Source organism: Fragaria vesca, linkage group LG1, assembly GCF_000184155.1.
Source record: "Fragaria vesca subsp. vesca linkage group LG1, FraVesHawaii_1.0, whole genome shotgun sequence".
Lineage (NCBI taxonomy): Eukaryota > Viridiplantae > Streptophyta > Magnoliopsida > Rosales > Rosaceae > Fragaria > Fragaria vesca.
In genome coordinates, this window is record NC_020491.1 from 4,706,132 (window position 1) to 4,725,092 (window position 18,961).

The 18,961-nt window shown below is 37.9% G+C and overlaps 3 protein-coding genes across 3 annotated transcripts; 2 read left to right on the forward strand and 1 right to left on the reverse strand.

The window, feature by feature from the left end:
- Nucleotides 1-35: 35 nt before the first annotated feature.
- On the forward strand, nucleotides 36-3,281 carry LOC101311700 (auxin-responsive protein IAA27-like). The gene is made up of 5 exons (XM_004287395.1): nucleotides 36-639; nucleotides 1,168-1,397; nucleotides 2,185-2,326; nucleotides 2,590-2,651; nucleotides 2,924-3,281. The coding sequence occupies exons 1-5, from the start codon at nucleotides 200-202 to the stop codon at nucleotides 2,959-2,961; spliced, it is 912 nt and encodes a 303-aa protein (XP_004287443.1). The 5' UTR covers nucleotides 36-199; the 3' UTR covers nucleotides 2,962-3,281.
- A 4,796-nt stretch (nucleotides 3,282-8,077) lies between these two features.
- On the forward strand, nucleotides 8,078-10,182 carry LOC101311993 (methyltransferase-like protein 5-like). The gene is made up of 9 exons (XM_004287396.1): nucleotides 8,078-8,147; nucleotides 8,237-8,293; nucleotides 8,492-8,589; nucleotides 8,766-8,835; nucleotides 9,093-9,141; nucleotides 9,231-9,319; nucleotides 9,468-9,515; nucleotides 9,606-9,665; nucleotides 9,838-10,182. Exons 1-9 carry the CDS (start codon nucleotides 8,088-8,090, stop codon nucleotides 9,940-9,942), a joined length of 636 nt encoding a protein of 211 aa, XP_004287444.1. The 5' UTR covers nucleotides 8,078-8,087; the 3' UTR covers nucleotides 9,943-10,182.
- Nucleotides 10,183-10,673: 491 nt separating this feature from the next.
- Nucleotides 10,674-15,638, reverse strand: LOC101312281. The gene is made up of 4 exons (XM_004287397.1): nucleotides 15,566-15,638; nucleotides 13,173-14,956; nucleotides 11,642-12,353; nucleotides 10,674-11,546 (listed from the first exon to the last, which is right to left on the reverse strand). Exons 2-4 carry the CDS (start codon nucleotides 14,893-14,895, stop codon nucleotides 10,910-10,912), a joined length of 3,072 nt encoding a protein of 1,023 aa, XP_004287445.1. The 5' UTR covers nucleotides 14,896-14,956; nucleotides 15,566-15,638; the 3' UTR covers nucleotides 10,674-10,909.
- Nucleotides 15,639-18,961: the final 3,323 nt, after the last annotated feature.

Sequence of the window (18,961 nt, forward strand, 5' to 3'; positions counted from 1 at the left end):
CTCTCTCTCTCTCTCTCTCTCTCTCTCTCTCTCTCTCTCTCTCTCTCATTCTTCTCCATCTTCTTCATCTCCACTCACCAACACCACCACCATATCCTCTTTACATTTAGTTGCAATCTGAAACAAAGCTTCTGTTTTGTCTCCTTTTAATTTTTGTTTCAAATTTGCTTAATGCTTACTGTGTCTTGAAGAGATATCAATGTCTATGTCCTTGGAGCATGATTACATAGGCTTATCAGAGTCCATGGAAGCCTCTGACAAGGGAGGAGCTGCAGCTTGGAACCTCAAAGCCACTGAGCTCAGGCTGGGCTTGCCTGGCTCTGAGTCCCCTAAGAGAGATAGTGTGGAGGACAAAACTGGGTTTTCACTTAAACCCTGTGTGTCTGGAGCCAAGAGGGTGTTCTCTGACGCCATTGATGGAGCTTCTGGGAAGTGGGTTTTCTCTGGGAGTGGTGGATCTGAAGCTGAGTTGGGTAAAGGTGGTAGCTTGGTATCTCCTAGAGGTGTTAATGGTGGCAAAGGTCTTGCTGGGTCTGAGTGTAAAAGTCAACAAATCTCTGCTGTGAAAGATGGGGTTTTACAACAGTCTCCAAACCCGTTGCATGAGAAGAAGCCTCAGGTTTCTGCTCCTGCTGCAAAGTAAGTAGCTTTCTTTCTACTTCAATTGCTTCTTCTGTAGATGATTAAATGTATTTTGGTTGCTGAATTATGGTGTTTGCTTATCTTTCTAGATGGTCTATGACACTGACTTCTTGATGGGTTTTTAATTTTTGTTCATGCTATATGATTGTAGCTTGTCATTTATTGTTAATAAAGAAGCCTTCTGTTTAATTGGGTTGTTGGATCACAAAAGTCTCTGGATTTTGTTGGCTGTCTTGACATTTCTATGGTGTTGCATGCTCTTTGTTTGAATTTTACTGTGTGCAAATGGTTTAACTAACTTGAAACTACTGGGTAAGTTATGTCAAGATACCATCTGTGAATCCTAACCCCCTTCTACTTTTGCATGCATGTCTCCAGATCTGTTTCACACCAGTAAGAGTTTATTTTATAGATTTCTTAAGCTTGTGTAGATGAGTCATAGATTGTACAGGACTGCAGCAATTATGGCTCTTAACTAAGAAATTGATAGCAAACTCTAATTTTCTCTCATGTCATGTGTGACAGGGCTCAGGTTGTTGGATGGCCACCAATTCGTTCATTCCGGAAGAATTCAATGGCATCCATTCCTTCCAAAAAGGATGATGATGCAGAAGGCAAGATGGGAGCAGGGTGTCTTTATATTAAGGTCAGCATGGATGGTGCACCATACCTGAGGAAAGTTGATCTCAAAACCTATGGCAGCTATGTGGATCTATCATTAGCTTTGGAAAAGATGTTCAGCTGCTTTACAATTGGTATATTATCTTTTTTACTCTTATTTGTTTCTGTTGAACTTCCATTATGGTTGCCAATCTATCTATCCCTTCACCACGGTCTAGTACTACCTTTTGGTTTGGAATCATTTCGAAGAAAGTTAGGGATCAGAGCTCAAGATCAATTCCTTCGCTAAAAATACTTACCTAAACAAAAATGTCTTTAGAACTCTTTATTTGGGAAGAACAGAACTGGAAATGAATGAAAATAGTTGGTAAATGTTTGGATTTCTCTTGGGAAACTGGGTTTAGCATAAATCATGGATTCATATCTTAGAATTTGAGTGAACTGGTGTAATACATGCACACTAGGTTCTGTGCAGATGTCCTTTAAATTCCAACGAAACCTAAGCCACCAAAGACCTTAATTAGCTCATCTGATTCTATTCATCAACAGTATTCAATTAACCAATTTCCACTTGACTTTCTAATGGACTGTTTATGTTATTGAAATGGTTGGTCCATTTGTAAAAACTTATATAGAATTTGTAAAAGGATACGAGCGTGTGTACTTTCCTAGACTCGGCCAATAGGATCCAGGTCTGCTAGAGTTCTCAAAAGGTCTGCTAGTGTTCTCACTTGGATCACTTCTTTGATTATTATGTCCATACATTTTTACATGCTTACACATGAATATATAAAAAAAAATATGAAAAAAGGCGAAAGGTGCATTCGTTCTCATGTTTTCCTGATTGGCAATGTTTTCTTGAAAATGCTGGTAACATCTTCGATTTGAAGAGCTTCTCTCTAACAATTGAAACTTATTCAGGTCAATGTGGCCCACATGGAGTTTCAAGTCAAGATGGAATGAGCGAGAGTCGATTAATGGATCTTCTCCATGGTGCTGAATACGTCCTCACCTATGAAGACAAGGATGGTGATTGGATGCTAGTTGGTGATGTCCCCTGGCAGTAAGTGTTGACTTTTTGAGACCAGAGATTTGTAGATTATATGAACTATATTCCTTGTTAATTACTGCTAAATAATAGCTATTCAAGAGGTCAATCCATCTAACAGAATATGCTAATTGCCATTATTGCAATTTAATTTAGTAACTCGACATCATATGATGTGGAGTACTGGCAATTTCACTACAGCTAAGCATAAGTTTATAGCTTTACTTAGGGTTTGTAGAAACGATTGCATCTTTTCTTATGATTGCTTATTCTTGCAGAATGTTCACCGACTCGTGTAGAAGGATGAGGATTATGAAGAGTTCAGAAGCTATAGGGCTAGGTATGTACTGTAGTTTCATTCTTCATGATCTGTTTTAACGAGTTATTATATGTTTAAGTTTCTTAAATCTGTTATAATGTTTCGATTGTTTCCACATTACTACCAAAAAAACATTTGCCGACTTGTTTTAGTGCTAAAAATATACTGAAAAAGATGATTTTGGTTTAGGCCTTGATGGTTGCCATATTTTGAATGTGCAGTCAATTTTCCTTGGCCATTGCTGTGATAAATCATTAACTAGGATCCTTATGATCTTGTTTTCTTTGTTACAGCCCCAAGGGCCATGCAGAAGTGCAAAAATAGTAATTAGTATCATCATCACCATGAATGGATACTCTAAGCAAAGTGATGTTGGAGGTAGCTGTTATCAGCAACCAAGGTGGCACCTGAGTAGCTCACAAGATTGGGCTCTGAATGGCTCATAAGGTGGAGGTAGCTGTTATCAGCATATCTATGCTTCTACATATTGAATATCTAGGGTAACAAACTAATGGAAAATCGGTACTGTAAACATGTCTAGTTTAATTCATGCTCTCCCCTTTTAAGTTGTATTCTTATAGCTGGCTGCAAAGCTAGTCGACAATCCTTTTGAACAGTACAAAGGGAAATGAACAATGTACTGAATGTAGTGTTGAACTACTAATATTACTAGTTTGGTGTGCCTACAACTATGAGCAAGGTTGCTGACAGGTGGAACAAATGAAATAAGCAGCAATTTTTTGGAATATTGAATAAGAAGGTTAAGCTCAAAACTAATAGGATCCGGATCAAGAAACACAATTTTTGACATTATTTTTTACATCAATTTTTGTCTTTTAGATTTAAGTTAATCAAATGGTTGTTATTAATTGAGAGTGTGATTTGACAAGTGACATAGCAATAATATTAATTGTCAATTAAAGATACAATATATATATATGTAATTATTTTATAAAACAAAAAAAACAAAAATAAAAAGTTTTACATAATCGATCTAACTTCAGAAGAACACTTATGTTCTTTAATCAAAACACCAATCTGGGGTCCTAACAAATTGAGAATCCACATTTAATATTTTTTTCTTTTAAACATCCACATCAATCTTCTTCAATGAATTCCGATCCTTAAACTAATTGATAAAAAAAAGGGGCAATATCTTGTTTAATGCCTCGGCAATCTGCAATGAGATTAGGGACTTGAGCAAACCCTAATTCTCTACTTTTAGAATAAGCAGGAAGAAATTGAATACTATGATTCATAACGAACTAGTTTAATAGGACCTCAGATTTGACATTTTTTATTTGAAGAAGTGGTGTTTTAATATTTTTGATGGGGGAAGTAATACACCATTTTGCTGTTTGCATGAACTTGAACTTAGTTCTGCAGTTTCGTTGAAGAACACCCATGCATGTTCTTCTTTTAATAATGTTAAAACTTTTTTTTCGTTTTTTTTTCTCATAAAAAGAATTCAATTTATATATATATATATTTTAATTAACAATTAATATTATTACCATGTCACTTGTTAAATCATTCTCTCAATTAATAACAACCATTTGATCAACTTAAATCTAAGGGACAAAAATTGATGTAAAAAATAGTGTCAAAAATTATGTCTCTTGAACCGGACCCAAACTAATAAGGGGCACGTTACTACTCGGATGATGGCTCTCTCTCAACTTTAAAGACTAAAACGGTTCCTGTCTGAAATTTGATAGAAACCCCCTACTAATATTCTGTAGTTCTTCTTCATACAATTAAACTGGTTAATGTCAAAGTGCTTTTTGCTGTACATATCTCCTAATGCCAAAGTGCTTTCAGAACAGTACTATGACTTATCACTTATTAGTAGTTGTTGTTGACCACCAGCAGTCATGCACTTCTGCCTAATATCGAATCATCAATGCTTCTAAAAGGTGGAGACTGGAGAGTGGTTTGGTAAAGTCAGACTACTATAGTTCAATTAAGTGATTAATAATTATTTTAAATGATTATTTTAGTAAAGAATCGCATGTTACAATAATTATAATCTTTATAATACATATTTTATTTATATTTATATAATTATCTATAATTAGAAAATAAAATATATACAAAAATAGAAAACCGATTAATCCCCGATTAATCTTTTAGGTGCTGTCCGCCCGACTAGCGCCTAGCGTTTTTAGAACCTTGATCCGGATACAATGTCTTTTCATATGCTCTAAATCAAGTTCTCATGCTCCCAATTTATACATGGTTTTCGTAAACACCACTCCGTCAACTAGTTTGCCTGTTCCCATGCATTGTAAACCTTCAGCAATGCCCAGAGCCGTGCCATTTTCACGGCTCATTCCCTTTAATGAAAAAAAAAAAAAACCGGAAACTCTAATCTAAAACCATTCCATACTGTATAATCCACATAAAGATAACCGGATTACATAATACCATCTTTGCAAACTATATAATGTGACTAGAGCTTCTAAACTTAGAAACCACATAATGCACATTATCAATACCATTCAAATTATTCAATTAAAGTAGCATTCTTGCGATTATATGACAATATGATTGGCGTGTACTTCTCCAGAATTGGCTCCACTGATGCCTTGATCAGCTCAGAAGCTACCTACATTCACAAACATGATTCACGATTTATGTTTCGTCTTTCGTTTCCTTATTTTTTATTTCGAGAAATATATCGATCAATTCTGATATCAATTTTGACTTTTGTATTGGGAATTACTCGGAGGCGAAAAAAGAAAGGAAAATGCTCACTTAGTACTAATTTAAACCCTTCATTTCCTATTCCAATGATAATCTTTTTCATTAGCCCATTCCAATATAAGGTAACCATTTTTATGCCCAAATGCACAAATATTTACTAAAGTCTTAATAAACCATATTATTTTAAGACTATTTTACCCTTACCCCTTAGACATGCATAGAGAGAGAAAGTGGAAGAAAGAGAATAATTGGCCGGAACCTCACTGGACTCCGGTCACCGGCCGCCGGACTCCGGTCAACGGTCGCCAGACTCTGGTCGACGGCCACTGGACTCCGGTCATCAGAATTTCTCGACCGTCGGACTCCGGTCACCGGAATTTCCCCAGTAACCAATTACTGACCCCCAATAACTAGTTACTGAACCCCAGTAACCAGTTAATGACCAATTACTGACACCCAGTAACCAGTTATTGACCCCCAATAACTAGTTACTGACCAGTTAGAGCATCTCCAACGAACCTGTCAAATGACAGGGCGGAGGCTCAACAGCTAGTTTTGACAACTTTTGGTTCCTCCATTGAAGATGTCAAATACGACGTGGCTGTGTCAATTCCGACCTGGATTTGACCTTGAGCACAACATTGTCAAATTTGACCGTATGAACCAAGCATGTCAAATCTTATTCTATTGTTCCTATTCCTTCTCTCTTCCTTCTCTGCTGAGAAGCTCTCTTCATCAAAAAGATCCAAATTTCAGAACACAATTTCTCACCACCACCTTCAAAAAGATCCAAATTTCAGAATACAGTTTCTCATTGGGTCTGTAAATAAAATTAAAAGGGATTTAGAAGAACTGAATCTTGAAATTGGGGCTTCGATTGTGTGAGGATTTTTCTGGAGTGAGTGGATTTCTGTAGGCTTTAGGTAAGAATTAAGAAGAAGAAAAACGAGTAAGGAAAAAAAGGTGGCTTGAACAAACTAAGTTATAAAAGATTTGATCTGTGTTCAAAGTCTCTTTGATTAGAAAGAGAAGAGTTGGAGAAGAAAGAAAAAAACGAGAGGGAGAGGAGGAGAAGAAACAGAGGAAAGGAGGAGGAGGAAGGCAACGATGGAGAGGTAAAAAGTGGGTGGCTGTGGGTGTAGGTTGTGCAGCACAAGAGATAAATAAGAGAAAAAAAATTTATTTTTTATGTTAGAAATAAATAGAATATGATTTAAATTAGACACTTTGGTTGGAGTTGATTTTTGCCAATTTTGACACAGCCACGTCGCTAGTCAAATTCAAATTTGACAATAGCATTTTGACAACTTCATTGAAGTTGCTCTTAGTGACAACCAATAATTAGTTATTGACCCCTAGTAACTGAGTTACTTTGGTCACCGGCCGTCAGAACTGAGTTACTGACCCCCAATAATTGAGTAATGATTCCCTAAAAGGCTATTGACCCTAGTAACTCGAGTTACTGACCCCAGTAATCAAGTTACTGACGCCTAGTAATCGATTATTGATCCTCAGTAATCGAGTCACTGACACCCAATAATCTGCAACTGACCCTAATAATCATGTTAAAATATACTTTCTGTTCAAATATCACTCTATTATGATTTCTAAACTAAAAATTTGCAAAACAAAACAGCATATTAAATTTCCACATTTATAGTCTTCTTTGTACTGCAAACTCATAGAAATCCTCAATTACAATATATAGCTAACAGACTCAGTTAGCTAGCTAGCTCCCCGTCAATACCTCCCAAGTGTTTTTTTGACACAGCAAAAATTCAAAACTCAATCCACCACTAGAATTACAAAGCCAAGAAAACAAACTCCACACCACAAATTAATTGACTTGTTTAACAGCCACAAAACAAGCTATTCTCATAGACCAAAACTCACGACATAATATAATCATTTCAAACTATACAAATGGAAAAGAGTCAAAGATCTATTAACCACTACTTTAAACAGATGACATACATGGAATAAGAGATTTCCTTAATTTGAGTCATTGAAGGCCCGCGGTGGCTTCTCCTTGTGCTCTGAGGCCACCTGGAAGCTCTTAGAGTTCAATCGTCACGAGTCGTCACGAGTCGACATCGCCAAAATCTCACAGCAACGACTGAGCCTCGTCGTGCTCAGAGGGTACCGGCAACACCATTTCCCGATTCACAGAGAGCTAGCCCGGCGGAGACGAAAGCAGAAGGCGCGATCGACGATCGACGACGGACGGCAGCCGCCATGCGTCTTCGTATCTGTGTCGTCGCCCGAGAAAGAGGTCCTGCTCACGAAGACGATGATGTCTCGTGGCTCGGCAGTGCGACGAGAGAGGAGACGGCATCGGCATGAGAAAGAGAGAGAGTCGTGGCTCGGCGGTGCGATGAGAGAGGAGACGGCATTTGCCAGAGAGAGAGAGAGAGTTGTTTAGATTTGATACGGTGGTTGGTGTAAATAATTTAGAATAAGGATATAGTCGTCTTTTTATTTAGATTTATTGGAATGAGACGTGATAAACTTTTTTCATTGAGATGAGTTTTAGTTTAACTGTTTTTGTGCATTTCGTTATTTTCCTAAAAAAGAATAACTTTAGGATCATGTCGAATTTCTGAGTTTTGATAGTAAAAGTTGGGCCTGGGTAGGCTTTGGACTTGAGAAGTGAACTCGGGTCAAACCCGTACCCGTTATAATAGGGTTGAAAATCTAAAAAAGAAGAAAAGAAAGGAGACCTTTGCAGATTCCTTGATTCTGGGTCTCAACATGAAACTAAAGCAGCTCGAAAGCCTTCTTGGTGCTCTCCAACAGTTCTCAAACCCAAAGGTTAACCACTCTCTGATTCTCTGTCTTTCTCTCTCTATGTCTCTCAAACAGTTGAAGCAATGGTTTTAACTGCATATTCTTGGTTGCAGGTGGAGCTGGAACAATACCCAACTGGAGCCCACATTGCATCTCGCATGCTCTACACTGTAAGTCCTCTGCTCTTTATCCTCATGTTCTCTTTTTCTTCAAAAAGCTCCATACTTTATATCAATATGCAATTCTTGCCTTTGGGCTTATGCTGAAATTGGGTATAGAGTAATACTGAGAATCAAATAGCTTAGCAAGTTAAGGTGCTAGTCTTTATAACCATGAGCTTGGCCTTACATGGTTTTTGATGGGTTTAGGCAGAGAATTCATTTGAGGATGTGTGTGACAAGGTTGTGGCTGATTTTGGTTGTGGTTGTGGTACATTGGGGGTAGCAGCTGGACTCTTGGGTGCAGAGTGAGTAGCATCTTTCCCTTGCTTTTGTTTTTGTTCCTCATTTGTTACTTTAACTTGCTGTTAGATTAAGTACCCTAACCTGCTCTAGTTTGTAGGTGGAAAATTTGTAAATTTTTGTATGAATACTTCTTCATTCTGGTGGTGGTTAAATACTTTCTGGTGTTCACTGTTCACAGACATGTGATTGGCATTGACGTCGATCCAGAATCTCTTGAAGTAGCATCACTAAATGCTGAGGAACTTGAGGTTCGATCACTTCCTTTATTCCTTTGGTGGTTTTATTCTTTACAGCTCTTTATGCCTTAATATGCTTCTAAAAAGGATTGTATATAGTTTACAAAATTATATGGTTATGGGTTTTAGATATATCTCTGCCATATAATGGTGTTTCAAGCATAAAAAAGCTCCAGCCATTCTGTTTCTTGAGGTGTTTATCATGGGGTCAAAAATTGATTCATTTGTGCCTTAGGGCTAGTGCCTTATTTTTGTTGATATTCCTGCAGTTGGATATAGAGTATATTCAAGGCAACATCAAGAACTTAGGATGGAGAGGTAACAGAACCCCATCTTGTCAAAAAACATAGTTTCACCTGGCATTTGCTTCTGCGGTTTTTCATCATCTAGTCTTGGTCCTTTCTCAGCTGAAGTTGTTGATACTGTTGTAATGAATCCTCCATTTGGAACTCGGCAAAAGGGTGCTGACATGGATTTTCTCTCTGTGGCTTTGAAGGTAAGCAGAGGGACTGGTCTCTGACTTCGTTTGCCAAATTCATCTTTAAATTTAACATTTCTGTAATTATTAGTGGTTTTATCAAGTTAAACTGAAGCTCATCAATCTCAGTTCTGATATGTGTCCCTCAACTTTTTTCCTTTGTCAGGTTGCTTCTCAAGCTGTTTATTCGTTACATAAAACCTCCACAAGAGATGTAAGTCTTTTGCTGCAGAATGTTTTGTTACTTAGAAAGGTATTTTACTGTGAGTACATCTAGTGATGAAATCTGTTTTGGTCGTTGCAGCATGTGAAAAGGGCAGCCTTGCGGCAGTTCAATGCTAGTAGTGCTGAGGTTATATGTGAGGTGGGTAAAGATAGTTTTGCTTATTGTAGGTTTTTATATCTGCTGTGACTTCCGGATCATTGTATAGAACCTAAACTACATACCAGTTAGCTGTTTAATGTGTTGATTAACTAGCATGAGTTAGTGTGCTGAAATGAGATTAATGTTATTCTGTTGTCTCCTTTGTTGTCAGCTTCGATATGATTTACCACAAACATACAAGTTTCATAAGAAACGAGAGGTGGATATTGCTGTGGACTTGTGGCGATTTGTTCCCAAGAGTAGGCAGGGTTCGTAGATCTAGCACATGTATTGTGTATTATAGGTGAAACATACATTGAATGTTAATGTGGGAATGTGTTATTGTTTTCATCAAGAATCTATTGGCTTTCTCAGAGGAAACCAATGTAATAGTTGAATAGGCGACCTCTTTTTGACAGAGTTTCTCAACCTCGTGTCTGTATTGTTGTTGCATGCAATTTCTTTAGAATGTAGAAGCCTTTCAATGTTATAAGTATGCATAATGATCCGAAATTGGCACGTTTTTATTGGTGTTTGTCCCTGCCCTGTTTCGGCAGAGGCCAAGGGTGGAATGAAAATGTTGTGTTCCATTTGGGGAGAAGGTTACTTGCATCAACCACCATTCTCATTTGGGAATGAAAATGCTGTGTTCCATTTGCAAACCAAGCAAATTTATCTGCCACTCCACATGAACAAGCCTCCAATCCAGGTAGTTAAAGCAGGCTCAATACAAATTGTGTCACATGAGATTTTGGTGAAACTCTTCAGAAGGCAAGTTAGGCAACAATGTCAATGAAACATTGTCCAAGCTTTATGGAATACCATATTCTACATTCAATTGTGAGCTTGGCTGAACAGTACGCATTTGCAAAATGAAGGAATTTTAGGGGTCAAAAATAAAATACCATACAGTCAGGTCAAAACAAAGAGCACAGGTGATGTGTGAGTAGAACTTCAAAATTTAAGCAAATTTCTTATCATTCAACTGGAATCATTAGCATCACAATTTTAACAAATTATAGTGAGGTATATATTTCGGACAAAAAAAGGGAGGTATATTTCCATCATGGTGCAGCAAACGAAGAAAAAACAGATGACAAAAAAACTGTAGCTTTAGTGACACCATATAACCCCAGCATCTGAGCTACATACTAAAACCAAAACAGGAAACAATCATCTCATTTCCCCATCTATAATTAGAGTAACCACCTCTGCTCGATGCTAAGTTGATGTTTGTCCTTGTCCTACGCTTCAGCTTCTGATTTCGTACCCTCAACTGTCTCCCCAAGAGTGAACCGAACAAACCTTCGAACTTTTATATTTTCCCCAAGAGCAGCAACAGTCTGCTTCACCAGATCCTTCACCAATAAACTATCATCTTTGATAAAAGGTTGCTCCAACAGAGCAAGCTCCCCAAACCTCTTTGAGATCCTTCCCTCCACGATTCTCTCCCTAATGTTTTCAGGTTTGGACAGAAGATCCTCCCTCTGCATCTCAAGCTCTTTTTCCTTCTTTACAATACTCTCTGGAATGTCTTCGATGGATACAAATTGCACCTGTGGGCAGGCCACAACTTGCATTGCCAGGTCATCAACCAACTCCTTGAACTTTTCACTTCGACCAACAAAGTCTGTCTCAGAGTTGACTTCAATCAGAACTCCAATGCGAGCATCATGAATGTAAGATCCTATCCTGCCTTCAGCAGCAAGCCGACTGGATTTCTTTTCGGCAGAAGAAAGACCCTTCTTTCTGAGGTACTCTTGTGCCTTCTCTATATCCCCTCCAGTTTCAGAGAGAGCTTTCTTGCAGTCCATCATTCCCGCTCCAGTTTCTTCCCTTAGTTGTTTAACCAAAGCAGCAGAAATAGCTACAGTTGGTGCCCTGCAACAGGTGATGAATATAGGTCACATCCACAAAATGTATATAAGAAGCAAGAATACATGTTAAACACCTGACCATGGGAAAAAATCGCTTACTTCTGAACTATTTCCTTTGCTTCAACTGCAGCAGGCTGTTCTTTCCCTGCTGCAGGCACCTTTTTTGCTGCAGTTTGGGCAGCCACTTCAGCTGCAAAATCCTGACTCCGTTTTTCCAAGCCTTCGCCCAGATTGAAACGCACAAACCTCTTCACTTTTATGTTTTCCCCAATGGTTGCAATCGTTTGCTTCACCCAGTCCTTCACCACCACCTTATCATTCTTGATGTAGGGCTGCTCAAGCAATGCCAGCTCATCAAGCCTCTTCTTGATCCTCCCGTCAACAATCTTTGATCTAATCTGCTCTGGCTTTGACAAAAGATCTTCTTTCTGCATCTCAATCTCTCTTTCCTTGTTTACAAACTCCTCCGGAACATCTTCTGTAGTAACGTACTGTACTTGAGGGCATGCAGCTGCTTGCATGGCTAAATCATCGACCAGCTCCTTGAAAATGTCACCCCGGGAAACAAAATCTGTCTCGCAGTTTACCTCCAGTAAGATACCAATCCTGCTATCATGAATGTACGAACCTATTCTCCCTTCAGCGGTGACTCTGCTGGCTTTCTTGTCTGCACTTGCTAAGCCTTTCTTTCTAAGGAACTCCTGGGCTTTGACAATGTCTCCTCCAGACTCTGACAAAGCCTTTTTGCAGTCCATCATTCCAGCTCCTGACTCGTCACGGAGCTGTTTTACAAGAGCTGGTGATATAGTTGCTGTAATCCAAAATATATAAAATTAGAGGCAGATGCAATTGGCTAATAAGGGTTACTATTAGATTACCTGACAGAACAATTCCATATTTTAAGATAGGTATCTATCAAGGATCCAGGCTCACACCAGCAATATCATTCAGCATCTTACGGTAACACCACACAATAATTGTTTCAAACATAAATAAATATCTACGAAGCAGCAATGCTCTGTACTTTTGTAGCATGAAACTACTTACCACGTCTGATGTGCGGGAGTGAGTAAACATATATACAGAGAAGTCCAAACAAAACATTCAGAACCATGCTTCCTTCTATTCTAAGTTTTCCCAAATCCTTAAAAATAACTCTAGATCCTCATACTTCAGTAGTCAATTTAATAGCCTAAGAAACAGGTTATGTGTCAGTGCACATGATATTAAAGACATAATTCCCTGAGTTTTTAGATCATCATTAATTACCTGATTTGATGCCCAACTTTTTAAATGCATTATATTCAGCAAAATAACCAAGCAAAACAACCTTTAGTCAACTCAAAAGTGATTAGGTTGGCTTTGTGGCTCATTGTATAACGGAAATTGATGAACAAGATCTTTTATGTTGTATCTTCAGTAAAGCAAGAGCAAACTTATAGCATATTGTATTGGGTCTTTGGTCATGAAGTGCATATGGTATGCAAAAATTAGGTGGTTCCATATTTTTTGTTACCGTCTTGGCCTCACAGATGTTTCTGGAATTTACTTGAATGCAATATTACAGACAACTCTTGAAACTAAAAAAAATGGGGAAAAAACAAAACAAAAAGAAAACCTTATTATGAACCTTTTGTCTCTTGAGGAGAAGCAAGATCTGGTTGAACATCTGAGCTGGTGATACTTCCACTTGTATTAGGAGCTGGTTGCACTTCCTCGTCTACAGTAAGTTGAGTTGAAGGACTTTCGCTCTCTGAAGTAGGTGGTTCTATTTGCGGTTCAACTTTTGCTATTGTGTCATCTACTTTACTCTCTATAACCTCTTCAGCTATCGCAATATCTGATGGCAATGCTTGCTTAGCTATTTCACTAGACAAATCTGGATTTGCATCATTTTCCACTCCATCAGTTGGAGACTCCTGAATAGCAGAATCTGTGGTAGGAGATATACTTTCTTCAGGATCCAACATTTTGGAACTCACCTCTTCCTTTTGTATGTCTTGGACTGCACCATCTGTAGTTTCTATAGTTTCTGTTGAACTAGAAACAGTGTTTTCCTGGTCCTCTTTGCTTGATGCATCATCTACTTCACTGGCTCCCACATCAGCCACCTCTAAAGGAGCACCATCGTTCTCAATACTTTCATCCACGGCAGAAGGGACGTCAAGAGTTTGCATGTCACTGTTTACTTGTTTATCCAGCACTTCCTGTGTTGATTCTTTCGTACTCTTTGGAGTTACAGTTTCTTTAGTTGTTTTCTCTCTTTCGTCCAAAAATGCAGCAACATCCTTGTTTTGGCGAAAAGCCAGGAGAAATGGGTTTGTGGCTGTGTGGATGACTCCTTGAGTGATCTGGGACTCTGACTTCAGAAGATCTTCTTCTTTCTTCATTGTCAAGGTCACTTGTCCTCTACTAATACGCAACACACGGACATTAATTTCCTGGCCAACCTCCAGCGAGGTCTCACCCATCATGCTTGCAAATCCATCATCAACTTCCTCAGACTGAGGCAAGAAACCTTCCTCCCCCTCAGGAAGAGAGATAAAAGCACCAGCCCTGACCAAATTCTTCACTGTGCCTACTAGGTCCTGCCCCTTGGCAAACTTTGAACTTTTTCTGCCCTCATTTTTCCTCTCTCCTTTCTTTGGACCACCTCTCCTATCAGATCCTCCCCTATCACTACTGGAAGAAGCATCTTTCCCTTCACGCATAGTGAGAGAAATCCGCTTAGTCTCCATATTGGCTTCAACTAATGTCACCTTCACCTCTTGCCCAACAGAAACAACACTTCCTACATCTTTTACATAAGTATCACTCAACTGTGAAACATGTACCAGGCCATCTGTGAAAGCTCCAAAATCAATGAAAGCACCAAATGGCTGGATTGATCTCACTTTCCCTGTAAAAGTTGCACCAGGGACCAGCTCCTCATTCTTAACAGGCGGCATCTCGCTTTGCCTACCAGGTCTTGCACGCCTTGCTTGAGATGGACCGGAACTTGCATCAGAGCTGGAGGATTTTTCAATAGTTTCAGCTGCATCGGAGGAATTATCCAAGGCTTCAGTAGTAGCTTCTGCAGTGGCTGAGTCTGGTTGCTCCACTGCTACGTCAGTCCCTGTGGCAGATATTACATAGGTTCTAGAACTATGATGTACAGGGCATCTGTTGTTGTACAACGGAAACAATCTAATAGAGGTCGAAAAAGGTAAAAGAAAACTCTGGGGGGATAAAGTATGTCTAGCGGAATTCCTAGAAAAATTGAATTTGGTTAAAGAATTGGTCTTTCTTGAGGTAAAGGCAGTTCCAGGAAAAACTGAGACATTGCTTATAGAGTATGGAACTACAGGCGTCATTTTGAATGGAGTTCTAGGAGTAAATTCTGCTGTTAAAACAAGCACTTCATCCCTCGCTCACCTGCAAAGGACATCAAAACGACGATTAAGAGGGGGGAAATCATCTTGGAGTAAGCAGAAATGCATCACATCAAAGAACAATGATATTCAGTTGTAGCCTATCAACATGAACACATAGAACTCCCATTGCTCACATATACTTTCAAAATCCCGCCAACGCAACAAATTAACCACATCTGCCTACAATCACTTGCATAAGAGCATATGCTGGTCAATCAAAATCAGATTCTCACAGCAACACGCAATTAGCTAATTACATATCACACACAGTCCACAGTTAACCAGACTTCAACAACTTATGTTTGTTAAATGTAACAATACTAAGCATCGCAGCAGCCCATAGCCAACACCTCAAACTCAAACCATCATTGAAACTTCCGCAATGAAACAAAACCAGTATTCAAACCACATTTTACAGACACTACAAAACTGATAATTAAGCAAACAAATACCATAAGAACCAAGCAAAGTACAAACAAACAAACAAACAAACCGGTTCTCATTATCCAAAAGCACCATAACTGAAAACCCATTACAGCAAACTTATCCAAACACAGAAAGCTGCAGACTTTCTGAGAACCCAGAAAACAGATGAAGTCAAAGTTTGTACCTTTAACCAAAAATTGAGTTCAAAATGTGTTCTTTGGAGAATCCCAAAGAGAGGCTATGAGTGTGTGAAGCTGATATGTATGAATGGTTATTACTGGTAAGGAGAGGAAAATGAAAGGTGGGGCTTTAAATCCTTATCTTTCTCCCACTGTCTCTACTCTCTGCCTTCCTCGTAGATTAGGCAAATCCGATTCCTCTGTCAGCTATCTCCGATTTTCATTTGGGGCCATTCTGGGCCGGGTAGAGATTTGTGTTCACAGGCCCAAAGTTGAGAATGGGATTACAGTCTGCACACAGGAATTTGATCAGTGCACCCAACGTGTGGATCTTCAATTTCATATTCGGATGCAGTTTGGGCATGTACAATTTAAGCGGTAAAATTTAAGAAGTAGAGTTCGTGAGTCGAAATCACACCCTAAATGGTAAGATTTGTATGAGAGAGTAATTAGTACAACCTGGTTTCTAAATCATTTCACTATTTCATTATGACCACGTGATCAAGAACTATAATGTGAGTAGTATAATCATATACATTGGTTCTTCATCTAATATCCTGAGGTTTCAAGTTGAACACTTCGTTTAACAGTTTAACTCCGTAAGCTGCTCAACTATACTGCTAAGACTTACTGGTAGGCGGTAGCATGAGCATCTTCAAAAATCAAAAACGTGGGAATAATAGTACCACAAAAACGAAAGCTAGCTTAAGCTTATATAAAATTTCAATATGACCACATGCATGCATGCAGAGCAAACCATAAAGCTACTTTATACTTTAGAGAAAACAAAAGGACAAACAAGTAGGCATATATATATTGTGTTGGGTAGCAATGGTATCATATATATAGGCAAAATTCCCTAGATTCATCAAACACCAACATAAACAACTATGTGAGCATGGGTGGATCTTTATATATACTAATACTTTCACCAGGGAGATGACATCAGTGCTTATATAAGCAAGATGTTCTAACTCAATGTGCATCAATCATATCCCAATCTATGAAAGTATTTACAAGTGGAAAGCAATGTGTGTGTATGGTGATGGGTTCTATGTATGTATAAGTAATTTTGTAGTGCATCAAATTTACTGATACTCCATTTTACATAACGTTATTTTAGGCATTAGTATCATATATATGATGCTGAACTGAAAGATGTGAAGTTTAGAAATAAACAACTTTTGAAATTGGTAGAAAGGCCATCTAAAAATAAACAATGAAGAGCAAAATTTGAGGACCAGATACATAGTGTGCATTGTGAGAATTAAAAGAGAAGATTAGGGCAATCCAAATGGGAGTTTTAAATCAAACAAGATCAGAAATGATATCCAAGTTAGATCATAAGAGCACTAGGGATGTTGGTTTTGTGATTTGTGTTTTCAAAAGATTAGGGATACAATGAAGGGAAACATTTGCCTTAATGTGCTTCATTTCCAAGTCATGAGTACCTTACTTGTATTTTTAATTAAGGCAAAACTAATTTCTTACAAGACTTGCATACCTAAAAGAGGCCAAGTGTTGAATTTTGTAGCATCTCCACATGTGCCTACATTTATAATCCCCTAGTTATGCAAATCTTTTAGAGTACCCTGTTGCACATTTTGTATTGAATAAAAATTACAAGAGAATCTCCCATCCAGGCTTAACATTGATTCATGGGCATTATATATAATTAGTTCAGCACTGCCTTCATTGCTAGCATATATATAAGAGATCTATGTATCAACAGTGTTGGTTTCTTTAACTCAATCATGCAGGTTAGTTTAAGATGCCTATAGATATAAGGGTCACCAGCTAGAGCATTAGTCTATATATAAAGCACATTTCATTCATAATCCAGCAGAGACCGCAAGCCTTTCAATTGCCTGAATATCAGTACTTTGTGATCCACACATGCAATATTGTACATATGGGTTGCATAGGGGTAAGGCAAAAGATCTCCCTTTTAAGATTTTGATACATTCTTTGTCCAAAAAAGAGAGAAAGATTTTGATACATTTATACCGGTCATGTCTAATTAAAAAGAAAGATAAATGTTATAGATCGATATATATAGTTATGGATGATTGTGTCAATCATTAAAATGTTAAGCTTGATACGTGATAATATATCATTTTTGATATTTGTGTACGTAGTTGTATCATTTCTAACTGTGTGAATGATACAAATCTTGTATGTTTGCCGTATCATATTTATAGAGATATATGACAACAAGATGAAATGAGAAAAACCATGATGTTCGATCATAAGAGAATATTACTCTTCAAAAATGAATCACAACAGCTAAGCTAGGAAAACATATATATAAGTTCTTGCTCTAAAGTTAATTGTTTGATGGTCAACGGATAAATGTATAAAAGATCATGGAACCATATATTGCATGGTAGCAAGGTAGTGTGATCATTTTGGATCAAACTAAACTTTATTCAAGAAATCCTGAACGATTCTTCTCATCATTTGTTTAAGTTCTCCAATCAGGAAATGTCTGTAATCGATCAATCCCACACATACACACGTACGCACACACCAACCCAGCAACCCTCGCCTCTCTCCTATAATTCATATTACCTTAACCCTTCTCTTAAATCATACATAATACAAAGGGGTCTGGTGCATGCGAGTCCCCGTGTGCTGTATATGATTCATTTTTAATCTGGGAATCTCATATAATATAGGATTTGGGGATGATTTGGATGATATGGAAATGGTGGATGGTGGATTTGGCTAGCTAAGGCTTTCTTTCAAGTTTACATGGCCCTTCAGAAACAAACACAGCGTTTTCCATTTCTTAATTCTTTTTTTTCTTCTATCTTCTTGATTCTGCTTTGCAAATCGTGTGGAGTAATCCACTCTGTAAGGTTGCATGTGCCCTAAATCTACAGTAGATATCATATATTCCCTGCATCTTTCTCCACTTTGCTTTGTCTTAACTATTTCTATTTGATTATTCCAATACTAATAGCTCCTAACTCCAAACCATCACTCATCAAATCAAACCATATTATCATAATCCCCCTGTTTTCTTCCGCAAGTACGTGCTGATTCCAGACCCCGTTTTAGTTTTCTTACTCTCGTAAAAAAAAAGTTACTCATGATATAATGTTATCGTTAAATTAACTTTACAAATTTGAATCATTATCGATGTTAAGATAAATTGTAAATTACTAGCTTTCTCATGTAAACTGTCGTGACTCTTATTTTTTATCGATTTAGTCTGTGTTATTTTAGTCAAAATTTTAGGCAGTAGCCCTTTAGTTTCATATTCTCCCATACCTAATTTATAATTTAATGTCATTCTCAATGAGAAGCATAGCTTTCTTTTTATGTGTTTTACAAAAAAATTGATGTTAAGATTAGCCTCGCGCGTAAGAGTTATAAAACTTATAGTAATGGTACAT

Excerpts from the sequence above, each read along its gene's own strand:
- LOC101311700 (XM_004287395.1), top strand. The coding sequence starts at position 200 with ATGTCTATGTCCTTGGAGCATGATTACATAGGCTTATCAGAGTCCATG. Across the intron at positions 640-1,167 it reads GTTTCTGCTCCTGCTGCAAA|GGCTCAGGTTGTTGGATGGC; the intron begins GTAAGTAGCTTT and ends CATGTGTGACAG. Across the intron at positions 2,327-2,589 it reads GTTGGTGATGTCCCCTGGCA|AATGTTCACCGACTCGTGTA; the intron begins GTAAGTGTTGAC and ends TTATTCTTGCAG.
- LOC101312281 (XM_004287397.1), bottom strand. The coding sequence starts at position 14,895 with ATGACGCCTGTAGTTCCATACTCTATAAGCAATGTCTCAGTTTTTCCT. Across the intron at positions 12,354-13,172 it reads TTCTCCTCAAGAGACAAAAG|CAACTATATCACCAGCTCTT; the intron begins GTTCATAATAAG and ends TTTGGATTACAG. Across the intron at positions 11,547-11,641 it reads GCAAAGGAAATAGTTCAGAA|GGCACCAACTGTAGCTATTT; the intron begins GTAAGCGATTTT and ends CACCTGTTGCAG.
- LOC101311993 (XM_004287396.1), top strand. The coding sequence starts at position 8,088 with ATGAAACTAAAGCAGCTCGAAAGCCTTCTTGGTGCTCTCCAACAGTTC. Across the intron at positions 8,836-9,092 it reads TAAATGCTGAGGAACTTGAG|TTGGATATAGAGTATATTCA; the intron begins GTTCGATCACTT and ends ATATTCCTGCAG. Across the intron at positions 9,142-9,230 it reads CAAGAACTTAGGATGGAGAG|CTGAAGTTGTTGATACTGTT; the intron begins GTAACAGAACCC and ends GTCCTTTCTCAG.